This window comes from Pygocentrus nattereri, chromosome 28, assembly GCF_015220715.1.
Source record: "Pygocentrus nattereri isolate fPygNat1 chromosome 28, fPygNat1.pri, whole genome shotgun sequence".
In the NCBI taxonomy this organism is placed as follows: Eukaryota; Metazoa; Chordata; class Actinopteri; order Characiformes; family Serrasalmidae; genus Pygocentrus; species Pygocentrus nattereri.
The window spans coordinates 16,584,383-16,601,704 of record NC_051238.1 but is presented as its reverse complement, the minus strand read 5'-3'; the positions used below and the strand labels follow the sequence as shown (position 1 = coordinate 16,601,704).

Below are 17,322 nucleotides of genomic sequence, written 5' to 3'. Positions count from 1 at the left end.
CTTAGTAAAGTGTAGGAACAAAAATTAACCTTGACTTAGTAAGGTGTATGGACTAGACGATTAAGTCATGGCCAAGACTTAATAAGGCACAAGAATAGGACAAGCCATTGCCACACCTTAATAAGCTGTGGCCATGCGTTATTTTTATTAAGAGGGGTTGTCACTATTGGGACTGTATAATAAAATATATTATACCAATACAGTCTTCCAGTCTATTTAGTTTTGGTGGACTCAGAATTGACCGTTACCATTCTGTTCCATGTGGTTTAGCTTCCCATTAGTAGCAGTTTGAAAAGATGCCATGCTAGTTTTCACCCCTCAAACTTGGTAACAGTATGCAATGGGGAAGACCTAAACAGCAGGTATGTAAAATTTTGGAGAAAACTGGGTAAATATTCCAAATAATAGTGCTTTTGCCATATTTGTTATTCATATGGGTGTTATTTACTCATGTGAATGAGTTATGAGGTTTGCTTAACAATGTGTTTTATATTTAATTTACAAATAAGCAAGAGTTACAATGTATTGTTGTTGGGTTGCTTAGGTACCACTAAACTAATTAGCCTCTTAAAAAAATGGAAGCCTCAATGATTTAAATGAAAAACTCTGGAGTCTTGGCTGAACTATAGGGGCCTCTGGGACTCCTTTAAAGGTCACTTTCCCAAGTTTTCTTATTGAGATTGAAGGGTTTTCCTGTTTGGAGAAGAAGATGGATCCATTCTCAAGAAACATAAATGAAAACAAAATGTTTATTTGTAGTTCCACATATCTGCCCTAATTCACAGGGTTTGTTTTCTCACATCAAAGTTGAGTTTATGGTTTTTGATCACTCACATAGCAAATCTTTATGCTCTTGGTTTTAATTCAGAGGCAGAAAGTACTGATATCTGTACAAAAACAGCAATTACACAGTAATGTGTGTTATGCTGGCAAATCTTGGCAACGTTAGTTTACCACAAGAATGTATTGTTTAAGATACTCTGGATATTATCCATAGAGTGCAACGAAAGCGATACTCCAACACACATAGACACCCCCCCACACACACTTTGGACCTGGAGACTCTTGCCTCTGTTTACTGTAGAGTGAACAGCTGAGATGGCAGGAGAATCTGGCAGTGTGTTTGTGAGGATGAGTCAAGAGCTGCCAAAGAATGCAGTGAACATGTTTTCATACTTCAGATGTGGCTGGCACAGATTCATTCAGAAGGCACACTGCAGGAGGACACAGGGTGTCTGCTGAAATAGGTGAAAAATTCATTTGTTTCCTTTGAACTCAAATGCAGCCAAGACACATTTTACCTAAAGTTTGTTTCTTTATTTTGGCACTGGTAATGTATCTAACAAGTAATGGAAGCATATACTCATCAATTGGCACTGTACAACTTCATTACAACAACTGGAGAACTAGAAAAGAATATATGCCTTGCCACCCTATATGCCTTGGCTCATCAAGTACATTTAGGGTACAGGGAAAAATATACAAATTTGAAAAAATATACATAACATGATATCAATAGTGTTTAGTACAACACACTATCACAATGTAAAAAATGTCAAAACATCTGTGAAAATTTTAAGCTGTGACCACTGATTTGTCCACTCAGTCTCTTGCAAGAGTTTTACGTTAACTATCTTTTGTGGAAACCATTGTCTGTGATCAAATCACTAAATGCATCTTTTTTGTATAGGATAATATTGTTTATATAATTAGTTCTCTGCAGAATTAAGACATCAACATACATAATATTGAAGATCAATTCAAATTCAAATCTTGACCTCAGATTTGAAAATTTAGTAACACGGCTGCCTAACATTGACATAATCATGCAAAAATATGCCATGTCAGATGTCCTATGCTGTTATGAGTTTGTTCAGTAATATAACAGTATCATGCTATCATTACAGGTAATTATCATGATGTGATGTCATGACAACATATGTCACATGCTCTCATTTTTGCTAAGCATACTTACCATGACATTCAACATTATAACATCTTTCATAATGTTTCACTGTAATGGCGTGTCAATGACATAATTTGTCATGGCAACTCATGACAGCATATGACATCGGCTGTGTCACGTTTATATCAATTTTATGTAGCAAGTATCAAGTAAAGTGTTAACGAAAATTGTGTTGTCAGTGTATATGCGTATTGTTACACCTCAACCACGCACACATTAGAAATGTGACACGTTTTGACTGTGTTTTGCCAAGGTAGACCTTCAGTATACAGCATTTTTGTTGTGTGTTATTGTTTGGTGTTTATTTAGTCATGCCCTGATTGGAGATCTGTCTTGGTAGCTACTGGCTAACTGAATGGGTGAGGTCCTATTCTTTATTCACAGGCCTCTTTGTTTAACTACTTCATCCTTAACTGCAGATCATCAGTGCCTTAGATATTTCTTTATCACATATTTACTTTGTAGTTGTTTATAGTAGAGCTGTTATGAAGTGAGCTGTTATCTGCCTTATTGCAAACAGAGCAGATTCAAAGCTCAGGGAGAGAGGAGGGAGAGTGGTGCCTGTCTCCTCTCAGCTAACAAGTATTTAGAGTCAAGTACTTCTTGAGTTAGAGTTGGAATAATTGGTGAAATACATTTAAGTTAAAGTCTAAGTAGCCAGTTGTACTAAAGTAAGAGCAAAATGTATTTGGACACAGTTATAAGTAACTCTGATTCCACATTTTTTGGATGCTTTATAGAGTTATTTTTTAGATTTACTACATTTGTACATTTAAATGCATTACATTAATTGTTTGGGAATTATACAGTTTACCCTTTACCTTAAATATAGTTGGTCAGCCAAGACTGCCCAAAATTTGCTTCCTTAGCTTCAAGCTAGAGTTACAAGTCTAATGAGGCTAACACATAATGGAAGCTTATATAACTGCATAGTCAAAAAACTGTCTTAAACTGCATCAAGTTGTTAAATGATCACAAAAAAGACTTGCTTATGTGGTTTTCGATACTGTATGACATGTTCAGAGTTATGTTATTTTGATTTTGATATTGAATTATCCATAAGGGTTCATGAATGGATAATCGGTTGACCATAGGGAGGAAAGAAAACACCACAAAAAAGGACTTTGATATTAATGTAGGCTTATCTTTTTGTGCAAACATTTAGCAGCATGCAGAGGAGTACATTTGAAAATCTTTCTTAATAATCAAAATAGTTGCAGAAAATCAGTACATCTTAATGTCATATGGTTAACACGGGTTGCCTCTTTAAATTAGCTAATGAGCTAATAGTTTAACTGGTACAACATTGGATGCTGATGGAGGTTGTTCATTTTCTTACAGGTGGTCTCTTTCTGTAGTGGACAATGTGCCAACATGAAACTTTTTAAGGAATGTATTTTCACTGTTTCTAGTCCTAGCTAACATCAACTGGAGTAGACAGCCTAGTTAGCAATACATCTGAGCTATCTCTTGCAAATCACACCACATTTTACAGAGCTAAAACATAAAATTGATGTGTCACTGTGTATCTCCTTTACCCTTTTTAGATACACACTAGAAAGTAACGTTCAATACAGCTAAAGTTTGTTTGGATAGTTGCTTGTATAAATGTCTCTTTGAGGGGCAGCAGACAATCTGTGTCAGCTGTAATGTTGGTTGCAATCAGATAAGAACCCTCAAGGCCTAATGATTTCTGGAAACTATTATATTTTATTTGTATTTTAGTTCATTTTTATTCAATATATTCATTTTGGTCAATCCAAAGGTTTCAATGCATTGCTTTCCACAGAAGTCAGTGTCAGTTTTGTGATGAAGGTACCTGCAGCTGATTGTGTTTGAGATGTTTTGTCTTGCTGTTAGCCTTAGCCTTTCCCCAGAAACATGTATTTTGAGAAGGCTACTGTACTAACTTTGTATAAATACATTTTTTGTAAATTAAACATTCTCCTCACAGAAACAAGCTCTAACGTACAAAAAAGGACCAACAATTCACTAAGATTGTTGGTTAGGCTACTTAAGCATTAGCATAGACTTGCTTAGCTTACATTAGCAAACAGACGCTTGCAGCTGAACATTAAAACAGACTTAATGAAGAGCTGCCTGCCATACTTGTTCTAAGATTAAATAACACAATAAAATCCTCAAAGAACACGGTAGCTGTTTAAATATTAGTATAATTTAGCATTTGTTTCCTAACTGCCTTGGTGCTGACACACAGGATTATGACAGACTTCTTGTTACATTGCTATTCAAAAAATGGCCAAACTGAGGAACCACAGCAAGGTTTATACATTTGATTTGGACGTGACTGGGTGCCTTCCTCCCTCATAATACTGTGACTAGGCAGCATTTGTTACGTTTTAGCCACAGCCACTGTTTAATCTGGAACAGCCAAAAAACGTTCATGTGAACGTTCATTAGCTCAGCGCCTATTGTTGTACAGTTGTTTTTTCCTCATTTTTCCTCGAATTTTGACATTTATGGCTTGAATTGAAAGCATAGCTCTAAAGGTCATGGTTATAATGTCATAGTGTCAGCTGTAACTCCTTAGTTTTATGACTGGAAGGATAGAAAAGTAAAGTTAAAGTGCACAAATGTAAGGAGTGGATACATTAAAATGAAGTAGATACAATTAAGTAGATTGAACTTAAATAGATAGATCTGCTATTCTTAGTGTTGAAGGTTCCCATGTAGTTTTCTGTTAAATACATCATTTTGCACTTGAACTAACACTGATACTTCATGGCTATTTTTTAATGTAAATTAAATAAATTAAGTGGTGATCTCTGACTTTTGTACAGTATTGTAGTTTGCCAGATGGCATTGTGTGACTGAGGAAGGATTTGTCTGTACAGCAACTGACTGTTTCCTGTCTTTTGTCTCCCACTCTCTGACACTGAACACACACACATAGATGCATATGTGCACACTCAACATTTGCCTCAGTCTCCATACTTACATACACACACATACTCAAACATGCAGAACCAACATAATTCAGCATACAGTGCATTCCTCATTCTGCATGCGTGCTGATGAGTACAGCCTGCATGTGCTTGGCTCTACAGACCTCCCACGTGTGCACTTTTGGCATGCTGCAGTCTAGAACAATGACATCACTGAGCCTGGCTTCACTCTCCTGTCCTATTATGAGCCTGGACAGTTCATGATGTCTAATTACATCCTCAGACTCAGTGTAGCAGTGGCTAATGGACGTCCAAATCTGTCCTCTGTGAAATAATGAAACTTTCTAAACACATGGAAACTTTTTCCCCCTCATCATTCTGCTACTTTGTTCCTGCCTTACTTACACTGCCATTAAATAGTTTGAAACCAGATTGTTATTTTATTAACAATGATGCACACTAAATAGTTTGTGCACCCTACAGCCGCTGCTCTCACCAATCTAAAAACCAACAAGTTACCTCCCAGCAAAAGCTGTTCCAAAAGGAATCAGTGACATTCTGTTTTCATTCAAAAAGACAACTACATTCACACAAATAACGCAAACACACCCTAGCCCCCTCAAATTTCTTTCTTATATGCATCTGAAGTGGCTAAAAACCTTTCTGTTTTTGCCAAGATTAGAAATAAAATAATTCACTTTCATGTAGAAGGGTAAAGTAAAAGGAAAATAAATGAAATGAAACTGAAAAAATGGGCTCCATACAAGACCTTGTAGACCAGAAACTGTCACCATCAGATAAACAGTACTTAAAGACACAGTATATGATTCTGGAGAATGATTGTTGATATTTGAACTAAACAGCAAAATAAATTCACCTCTCCTTTAGGTGATTCTTCAGAAGCTCCGCCTCCCAAATTCATGGACAAGTATCGCTGAGGCAAACAATGCGTTTTTAGATCTTTGTGGCCATAAATCTCTGCATAAACAATGTACAGACAAAAAAATGATAAAATATTACAGTGAATAATTACACTACAATAACTGACATTAGCTAGGTTGTGGGTTAGTATACTGCCACTACAGTTGCTGCTGTGAAGCTAACCAATTGCTACAAACAGCAAACAGGACAAAACAACACTGACCCATGGGTTCTATGAAACTGAAAAAAAATAATTTCAACTCTCAATGAAGTTTAATCAACTTCTTTATCACCAGCTGCTTGATCAAAATTTCCAATTCCACTTTAAAACATGCAGCAGCAGCTAGACTATATTCAGGTGCCTCAGCTTCTTGTTTAAATTATCCCGTTATCTGTCTTTACTTAGAAAACACGTTACGCATCTTTACATAGAAACCAATTTAGCAGGAAAAGTGGTTTTAATTTTATGGAATTTTTTTTTTTATTGAAGTGATTCCAGACTTTTGAACAGCATGGCACATGTATGTCTTGTCACTAGCTGACACACAAAGCCCCAACAGTGAGTAGTACTTCCTTTCCTATACAGCCTGGGCTCTGCATGCAATCCATTGTCCAATTATTCTCTGCACTGAGAAAAGCAGGTAGCCATACTGTTGCATTGAGTCAAGACAGCAGTAGGGCATCTGCTAAGACAAGGTATCCCACCAGTCTCCACACAATAGAACAGGGATTAAAAGGGCTACATGCAGTGGAATGAATGTGGTAGGGAATGGTGCTGGTGGGCCTCAGACTGGCACTGAGCATTTATAGCTTACTTACTCCACATCTGTGCTTTATAGGCCTTGAGGAATCCAGGAGGAGATTAAATCTCGCTTCAGCTGACGTCACAGTAGTTCATGATTAGAGAAACACTGGAGCCAGGCACAAACAGAGGAGCATTTAATGCTATTGACATACCAAGCCTTGATTGGGAAGATTTTTAACTGCTTCTGTTTAGAAGTCAATGTACAGTACAAGGACTTACTATAGATGGACGATATTTTTGATAGCAGTCAAAATTATGTTAATACTGCGAAACCAAGCTAATCCAAAAACTAATCATAAGCATAATATAACGTCTACTAGATTTAATCTCTCTCTCTCTCTCTTTCTCCCTAATTACGCATTTGCAACCACAAGAGAGAAAACAGGAAGTGGACCAGTTTCAAACAGGATGTAGAAGAAGCCAGGTTGGTGTGTGGCTTCACATGTCTCTAGACCGCAGAGTGTAGTAATAAGTTCCTGTCACAAGCCTTAGTGGCACTTATTCAAAACCCGCCTTACATTTCAACACTGCTTTTAAAGTCCTTATTGATTTGCCGCTAAACCATTTCTCCTTTGGGGGAATTCTCAACTCCACCTTAAGGGCTGTTGCATTACTGTATTAACTCCAGTGAAGTTTGGTTGAGGACAGCTTTGAGGGGTGAAGGATCAAGCCGAGATAAATGTAGACTTTAGATGCAGAACTTGCCCTGAAACTATTAAGATCTTTTTTCAAGTTCTAAAAACATTGTTTACATTTGCATCCTTAATCAGGAATTACCTTAAACATGTTTGAAGATGTAATACAGTAGAGCTACAAACATCCACTGGAGCTGCTGGGCTTTTAAACACATCTCATTTGCTGACCTAATTCTGCATCCCTAACCACATACTTCTAATGGAAACCCCAGCCATTTAGACTTCAGCTTTCATTTGTTGTCACTACAAGAACAAATCAAATGAGTCAAGGCAACCAACTCAAGTTTATTGGTTAATATGCTTTGAAAATTAGCTTTAAAGTGAGCATTCCCAAAAAAATTGTGGTTTAACTCATAACAGAACACCACTGTGCTGTCTTACCAAAGTGTTGGCAGTGTGATTACATGATGTCATTGCAATACTTTGAATTACTGCATCGTGTGGCTAACTGCTTTACAGTTTAGTTAGGTAATAATGGCAGTTAGCTAATATGTAATTCAAACTGAAAGCATATTATTGTAAAACATTTTGTTTTCAACAGGAGAGATGTGTTTTGTGCGCTGTTTATGGCTTTTGGTCTTTTGTGTGGAGCACTCTGGGCTCCATGAGTTGAAAAGGTTTCCCCTCAAATAGCCTTTGTCAAAAGCCTTTTTATTCTGTGCTCAGATCAAAAAGAAGGTGGGCCAGTGATGACTGCAGTCACTGCATGATTTTACAGTTTAAAATAGACTTCTGAAGTCTTCTGCGTCCTTCAATAGTCACCCTTGTTAGTGACTCCAGGTCTAAGCTGGATTTCTCTATGGCATGAGATTTTTGAACTGTCACTATTACACCATGTGGTACACAAATAAGGTTCCAAACCTGATGCGTTTTTCCCACTACATTTGTCCACTGAATGTCACTGTATCATTTGAATTATAAGGTCATTAAGTAGTCAAAGTATGAACATTACTACACCTTCCTAGTAGTATGTTACCACTCCTTCCCACTGAACTGGCATCACAAAGAAGTCTACTATTAAACTTCCACACTATAACACTATAACACTAGCTACTCCAAATGTACTGTATTGTTGCCGAAACAACTTAACTAACACAATGGACAAGGCATGCTGCATATTTTGGTGAGGTCAGTCTTATGAGTTGGCATGTAGCAAAATTCATATTTTGGCACTTTAATGACCTCGGAGGATCCTGTGAAAGAGCACAAATGTGTGTGGGGTATGTAGAATAAAACATATCAAGTTTGGAAACATTTTGTTTAGCAGGATAGCAACATTTTTGCCATATCCAGCTTATATACTGAATTTCTAATACAGAAACTAGCTACAGAATAATGAGACTTCAGTGGTCTATTAACATGACAAACAAAAAGCAGCTTTTTAAAGTTATATTTTTACAAGCACCCACATGTGTTAGTTAATAGTAGATCACTTTCAAAAAAGGGCAAGTAAATCGAGCAACATTAAAAAAATGCAGTGTGAATGCCCCCCTCCCCAAAAAAAGGACAATACAGTGTGCCAGCGAATTTTGTCCCTGTACTTAATAGTCAGCCTTCGTGTGTAATAATCCTGGAATTATAAGGTTAAAGCTTAGTATGATTTGGCAGTGGTGGCATCTGAATTGCTGACTGTAATCTATTTATAAAACATTAGAAATGCTTCACTTTCTTCTTATTTAGATAATATGTTTTACTTGTTAACTGTGACTATGTTTGTTGTTTGTGAAGCTGAAACTTAGTCAGGAAGTTTAAGTTGAACCTACTTTCTTACATAGACTCGAGATCATCTGCTATTTGTTCTCCGACTACAAGCTGAAACAAATAGAAAAACATAAAAAAAAAAATGAAACATACTCTCTAAGCCTTTTCTCATGTTCTCTTTTTCTTCACCGTTTTCGAGCTCCGGATGCCTACATTCTTTTTGAGACATGACTAACCAGTTGCTTTCCCCCCACCTCACTCCAGCATCTTGGATAATGGTACAGTAATAACCCCGAAGTTGTTAGGGGGCCCTGGGGCTCTAAGCTGCTACTTATGTTCCTTATGTTGCCAGAATGGATGTGTGCGCTTGCACTCAGGTTGATTGAGGTAAAAATACTGTCAATAATTAAAGTGTGCCATTTGCATTGTCTAAAAAGGAAAGAAAAGTACAGCCATTCATTCATGATTCATATATTGAGTTGGGCTGAATGTCAAGCAGGCAATTCAATATGAATGCTCTAAAACTGCAAAGACTTACATCTGCCATTGCATTAAGAACATTTCGAATAAGAGCGAGTAATATTACAGTAGTTCTGATTGATTGGTTGTCAGAGGCGAGCTGGAGACATTTTCTGAAATGAGTCTGATCAGAACTGCAGTAAAGGATCCAATAACACGTATGACATTGACTGTGTGCAGGGATATGTGTGTATATGAGTGCACGTATACCCGCGACTCTAAATGTGATTAATCTACAGAAGGTGACACTGTCAAGATGTGCCCACAATGCAATGTGGCTCTTAAGGGGATTGGATGATGAGTATACCCCTCAGCTGAGAGCCCATCAGCTTGCCTTATCTTCATCCTCATCATCACTCTAACAATGTAAGGATTAGAGAAGGTCCCACATCCTCCAGTTAGCAGACATTAATGGTTCAAGCACATACACGTCAAATGGAGGGTTACAGCACTGAAAAGTGCAATAAGTAAGTGGACAGTGGCCAATTCAATGTTATTTTTGTTCGGTACTCCAGCACTTTGAATGAGATATGAAACACTGACTTTGAGATTAAAGTGCAGAATGTCAGATTTAATTCAGTGGCATTATTTTGGTGATTTTGACGCACTCAATGTTTTGGCCATGTCTCTTGTTCATTTATTCTGATTTATCAGTTTCATGATGGCCTGCTTCATGGAACTGGCACTTCTTTATTCTTTATTTGAGATAAAACACAAATAGGTGCATTCTAAGCCTTTGTTTTGTGCATCAATGAATGGTGCAGTGACATATAGCTGGCCAAGAAACAGTTGAACAGGCAGTAATCTAAATACTGTTGGTTCCCTTAAGAAAGGGAATATAATTCCAGCATCTTTTATTCAACAGAGATGCAAGTACCCTTGAACTGTGGCTTGAAACATTCTGCAGCTTAATTTTAGTCCATGCTTAATTTCAAATAGAACATACTGAAGCACACAGCTGAAAGAATTAAAAAAGCTCTATTGCTGTCCAAATACTCATACAGTGCTGCCCAAAAGTCATTAATTATCAGTCAAAACAGACATTAAGTACAATTTATTTACTTTTTTCAGCACCAGGAAAAAACAGAAATGACAGAAAATCACACAAAACCTTCAAAATGTAAATATAAATATTAATGTTCAATTTAAATTTTCTCCTGTCTCTCAAAGACAGTAGGTACTGTTTAGCTGATAGTAACATTTTTGGTGGTCTACCGGGTCTTGCAGGTTTGCTAGAGGCCCCATTTCTGTTATTTTTAGTCAACTCCAGTGTTGGAAATTCCTGTTTCTTTCTCCTTTGAGTTTCCCCTTCCTTATGGAAAAATGACTAAGTTGTACTTAATGACTGTCTTGACCGGAAAGTAAGTAACGAAGCATGGTCTCTGACTTTTACACTGCACTGTAATTCAACTCTTCAGGTCATTATTTGTTAGAGCAGGATGAAAGCACTTTCCAGGATAAAAACACTTAATCCAGTATGATTTAATAACAGGGCTCAGTATCTTCTCTCAACATCAGTTCAGATTGTGCTCCAAATGTTTATGGACTAAATAACTCGAATGTCAGTGATCAGTGGGGTCAATGCTGTATTTGTATGTTATAATTTCTTGTGCAGAATGTGTCAAGGGAGCACTGCATGTGTGAGTGATTTTGTAGACATGCACTTGTGTTGTTTTGTCTGGTCCTTTAAAGTCTTTCTGACTCACATCAGGCAATCCACTGGTCCACTGGTTTCCTGCAAGTGGAAAGTTGGAAAGGTGGTAGCATGAACAGAGATTATAAATCGTTTCTCTAATGTCCCTCATAGAAAACGTGAAATAGTTCCACGTAGCAGACTGTTTATCTGCTGTGGCCAGATGTCAGATGCATCAGTGTGTAGCATTTAAAAATTCACTCAGCACCTCTCTATTACTGTTAAACCAAGAACCAGACCACAGATCCATGGTAGAAGACATAGCTTAAAATTTACTCATAGAAAGGTGTCAGTCTAAAGCCAGGGTCAATAACCCAAATATTAAGAAGAGCCATTTTGCCCTTTCTACAAAAATCAAATCACCTTGGGAACCACAACATGTTCATTTTACCATTATGGCTGTAAGTATGTCTCAGTATGTGCTGATGTGCTAATACAGGCTAAAAATATAATATAAACAAAAAATGCAGACTTACTTTACTCTGCTTTAAGCTTTAGTTCAGCTGTGGCCACTTTTCTCGGATCTCCAGCAGGGAACTTCCTCAAAACTAGAACAGTTTCTGGTAAAATGTCTCAACTTTTTACGAGGCTGAAGTCACCTTCTTATTCACCAGCTTCTTCTTCAAATTTTCCCGTTCTACCTTAAATAGTGCCTGAGGCATCAGAATGCAACTACTGCACCTTTTAAGGTGGAACAGGAAAATTGAAGCTGGTGAATGAGAAGCTGACTTGAGTTTCATGACTTTTTTAGTGTTTGGCAGTTTCTCAATGCAGATTAAACTAGTCAGGGAACCAGCTCAAGTCCATTTGTCTCCAATCAATGTTCGTCTTAAATCTTTCTCTTTGCTGTTTTGTTAGCTTCTAGCCAGGTGAGTTTGCTGTCTGTGTTGCTATGGTGACCAGCAGTCTGCACGCCAACCTTCAGGGTTAAAGGTTGTTGAATTTGGTGAAGCAGTTATAGACTACATTATAGATTACTTTATCTCCAGTGTTCAAGATCATTTATTCTTAAAACTGTGTTAGAACTGTGTATTAGAAAAATCAACCAAGACTTATTTTACTGCAATGGATTTTTTTATTTTTACCTAATACTGCTGTGGAGCCGCAACAGGGCAGTAAAAGAGGCTCCAGAGCATGTTGCCAATCCCTGGTTTAAAGTCTTTAAGATAAGCAAACACATGCTAAGCATCTGTTTTCACCTCAGCTAATGCTATGCGTCTAGCCACATGACATTTCTCCACGTTGTCTAGAACACATCTTCTAGAAACAAGCTGAAGAATTAGTTAACTCATACCAAACATGACTAAATGATTTATTCCATATAATTGGTTTGAGGGTAGAATGAATCTGCTTTTCCGGGATGTTTCTTATGTGCTATAATTGCACTTTGTACTGTCTGCAAGCCTCTGACCGGGTGCTGCAAAACTTCTTGTTTGGTGTGTAGTAGTGTTTAGCTGGCTGCAGTAGTCTTTCTGTACTTTGTTCTTCAGACTAAACAGGTAAGAAAATCTGATCAATATGTACATAGGCTTTACACTGCCCTCTGTTGGAGTATATAGTTCAGACATAGTTCTAACCTGAGAACATATAACAGAGAGAAGCTAATTTGCAACAATATTAACGGTCCTAAATTATAAGATTTTATTAAACTTGGCTTTCTAACCCATCCTTTTTTGAATCTGACATAGATTTATGTAGCTGGCAGGGAGAATCCTTAATGAAGCATTTCTGTTTGGCAAGGTGAAACAGTCCACTATACACGACACACACACACACACACACACACACACACACACACACACACACACACATAGTTATCTAATAACTATAATGGCCTTCCTCCTAGAACCATTTTAAATGATTGGACACATCCTGCCAAGACAGGAGAAGACATTTTGCTGTTTCATCCCATTTTTAATACAGCAGTTTCACAGCAGTTTTGGTGGTCACATGTTTGTGTTAAAACTGATTTGTGTCAAAAAATGCTTTATGAAATAAATTATCATTTTGACCTTCAAGCTAACAATTCCGTACACAGAATGTTTTATGTAAAAGAAATCTTCTAGCAATGTGACAGCTCAGTGCCTTCAGGGTGGAAAAAATGGATAAAGCAGAAACAGAGCCTTGTCATAATTCATCTATTAGACAGACAAAAACTAGTTTGTACAGCAATTACTGTCTAGCTGAGTGCCATTAATCTATAACAGGAATGCTGTCAGCACAAGCCTACACACAGACAGAGATACTGAAACACATCAACAATGCAGCAGTCTTCTGTACTGTAGCCAGCAGAATCTCCTTTAATTTGACTGTATTGACTATGACCTTCTCTCAGGCTTTGTGAGGGCAGTGAAGTGGTGGAGCCAGCATGAAGCACCTGGCCATCTCTAAATGGCTGAGCCAGCTGGGCCTGCAGCAGTACTGCACACTGTTCGATGAGGAGTATGATGGAGTGGAGGTGAGATGTTTAATCATACACAAACAAAAAAGTCTATGGGCCTGTTTACACCTTGCAAAAATAGTTTTTGGTGATTTGGTGATTTCACTTGATCACAAAATGTAAACTCCCTCAGGATGCAGTGTGTTCAATCTACAATTAGACCACATTCAGAGGTGGTCAGAGACGGATCTCGATCATGTTTAACACAAGTGTAAATAGAATGTGTTTTTGTTATCTGTATACATACATATAAACATATATCTCTGTAAACCACAAAATGAAAGTACTGTTTACTTGCTGAATTTAACATGTTGACCTGTGCAAAACCTCTCCATAGATCACCACTTTATTGTGGTGGAGGGGTTTGCATGCTTGAATGATCCTAGGAGCTATGTTGTCTGGAGCAAAAGCTCCTGGTAGGGTCTCCCAAGGCAAACTGGTCCTAGGTTCTATTTCCAAAAATTCCCTTATGAAAAAAATAAGAAAACAGGACTTGTGTACCCTGCCTGGATTAGGGTCACCAGGGCCCCACCCTGGAGCCAGGCCTGGGGGAGAGGCACACCAGCGAGCATCTGGTGGCCGGGCATTTACTCATGGTGCCCGGTCGGGCCTAGCCCGAAGGAGCTACATGAGTCCCCCCTTCCATCGACCCACCAATGATGGGATGGGCAGTAGCAGGGGTTCGGTGCTTTGTGGATCGGGCAGTGTTCGAAGGCGTGGGCCTTGGGACATTCGGACATTGACTCAGAATGGGCCATGTTCCGCTCCTCCATTGTTGAAGTGGCTGACTGTAGCTGTGGTCGCAAGGTAGTTGGTGCCTGTCAGGGCGGTAATCCTCGAAATCTGTGGTGGACATCCCAGGTGAGAGACGCCGTCAAGCTAAAGAAGGAGTCCTACCAGGCATGGTTGGTCTGTGGGCCACCAGAGGCAGCTGGCAGGTATCGACAGGCCAAGTGATCGGCAGCTTCAGTCGTCGCCAAAGCAAAAACCCAGGTGTGGGAGGAGTTTGGTGAGACCTTGGAAAGTGACTTTAAGTCGGCTCAGAGAAAATTCTGGCAAACCGTCAGGTGACTCAAAAGGGGAAAGCAGTGTGCCACTAGCACTGTATACAGTGGAGATGGTGTGCTGTTGACTGTCGACTGGAGATGTCATTGGGTGGTGGAAGGAATACTTTGAGGACCTTCTCAATCCCTCCGACATGTTCTCCAGTGAGGAGGCAGAGTCTGGAATAGACTTGTCCATTACTGAGGCCGAAGTCACTAAGGTAGTTAAAAACCTCCTTGGAGGCAGGGCTGCAGGGATGATGAGATCCGTCTGGAGTTCCTCAAAGCTCTGGATGTTGTGGGGCTGTCTGTCTGACACGCCTTTTCAACATTGCGTGGACATCGGGGGCAGTGCCACTGGATTGGCAGACTGGGGTGGTGGTGCCTCTTTTTAAAAAGGGAGACCGCAGGGTGTGTTCCAACTACAGGGAATCACACTCATCAGCCTCCCTGGTAAGGTCTATGCAGGGGTACTGGAGAAGAGAGGCTTATAGTCGAACCTCGGATTCAGGAGGAGCAGTGCGGGTTCCGTCCGGGTCATGGAACACTGGACCAACTCTTTACCCTCTCCAGGATTCTGGAGGGTTCATGCGAGTTTGCCCAACCAGTCCACATGTGCTTTGTGGATTTGGAGAAGGCATTTGACTGTGTTCCCCGGGGTATTCTGTGGGAGGTGCTTCAGGAGTACAGGGTACATGGCTATGAGCCATTCAGGCCCTGTACAAAGAAAGCAGGAGTTTGGTTCGCATGGCCAGCAGGTAGTCAGACTTGTTTCCAGTGAGAGTTGGACTCCGTCAGGGCTGCCCTTTGTCACGATTCTATTCATAATTTTCATGGATAGAATTTCTAGGCGCAGTCAGGGGATGGAAAGTGTCTGGTTTGGTGACCTCAAGGTCACATCGCTGCTGTTTGCAGATGATGTGGTCCTATTGGGGACATCAGGTCGTGAACTCCAGCTTTTGCTGGATGGGTTTGCAGCCGAGTGTGAAGCGGCCAGGATGAGAATCAGTACCTCCAAATCTGAGACCATGGTTCTCAGGTGGAAAAGGGCAGAGAGCCCTCCCCGGAGTCGGGGATAAGCTCTTGCCTCAAGTGGAGGAGTTTAAGTATCTCAGGGTGATGGTAAAAGGGAGCGGGAGATTGACAGGCGAATTGGTGCTGGGTCAGCAGTGATGCTGGCTCTTTACCGCTCTGTTGTGGTAAAGAAAGGGCTGAGCCATAAGGCAAGGTTCTCAAATTTACCGGTTGATCTACATTCCCACCCTCACATATGCTCATGAGCTTTGGGTAATGACCGAAAGAATGAGATTGAGGTCGAGAGGAGCCAGCTGAGGTGGTTCGGGCATCTGGTTAGGATGCCTCCTGGATGCGTCCCTCAGGAGGTGTCACAGGCAAGTCCAAGAGGAGACCCTGGGGAAGACCCAGGACACATTGGCATGACTATATCGCCCAGCTGGCCTGGGAGCACCTCGGAATCCCCCCGGGGGAGCTAGTGGAAGTGGCTGGGGAAAGGGAAGTCTGGGCATTATTGCTTAGGTTGCTGCCCCCGCGACCCGAATCCTGGAGAAGCAGAAGATAATGGATGGATGGATGGATGGATGGATGGACCTGTGCAAAAGTTCTTGTACATTTTATGTTTTTTTTTCCCTCAACATGATAAAACCAAATAAATAGAAATTATATGCAAATTTGCAGCCAATGCCTTATGTTTATTTCCTGTAGAGGATGTGTTAACTATTTACACTTAGAAAATGAACAAAATATGTTATTGGGATGTTCTAATTTTTCATATGACTGTAAGCTTACATTACTCAGCCTCCTAGTTCTAGTGCAAAACTACATAAGCAAACCTCAGACACCAAAATGTCTTTGCCAATTCATTACATTTGGGGTAAATTGTTTAACTTAGATCCGCCACCAAGTGTGAACAAACATTAACAGAAATTATTTTAATTCTTGCTAATTTACTGACTAACAATTTGCTGTGAAGACCATTAAAAGTTTAATATTTTGTCATTTTGATCCTTGCCATTTATTTTGCACAAGACAGTATATCTTTACATTTTAATAAATAAATTCGTCAAAAATACAGAGATATAATGTTTTGTTGTGAAAACAACTATTCGTTTTTTCTTGTGGGATCTGACACAGCATGCTTACAGCAGGATTTACATTCATATCATTGTGGGGAAATGAGATAGCAAAGGCAAAACACTGATTTAGGCACACATGCATAGATATAACCCATGCACTACGTATCTACAGATTTACACAATATTAATGTTTTCACCCAGCAAAAATACATAGATCTGTTAACTGTAGCTCTAAACCTTACAATGGCCAGATGTTTGACATTGTGCACTGACTGCTTTAGTTTAAAAGCCTCTTTCAGTCTGTGAAAGACCAGCATGTGGAAAACAGGAATCGTTGCAATGGATTCCTCTCATAGTATTAAACTCTGCTGAATCCATCTGCAGCACAAACCTCTTTTTCTGGCTGTGGATTCAGAGCAGCTGAGCTGAGGTGTGTTTTTTCCCCCACATGAGTGAAGCTAGGCACTCTTGGCACAGATTGTGAGGAATGTTATTGAGTCCATTAGCAGCAGAGGCTAGAGACTGATAAACATATGCCAT

The 17,322-nt window shown here is 39.4% G+C and overlaps 1 protein-coding gene across 2 annotated transcripts in view; it reads left to right on the top strand.

Annotated features, from left to right (window-relative positions):
- The window catches only part of bcar3 (BCAR3 adaptor protein, NSP family member), a 133,083-nt gene that overhangs the window by 3,794 nt on the left and 111,967 nt on the right, over positions 1–17,322 (top strand). Inside the window, exon 2 of one of the 2 annotated variants that reach the window (XM_017693514.2) lies at positions 13,542–13,664. The exons of the other annotated variant lie outside the window; for it this stretch is intronic. Within the exon in view, the coding sequence (XP_017549003.1) occupies positions 13,575–13,664 (90 nt within the window). The 5' untranslated portion in view covers positions 13,542–13,574. The remainder of the gene's footprint in view (positions 1–13,541; positions 13,665–17,322) is intronic. 2 annotated transcript variants of the gene reach the window in all.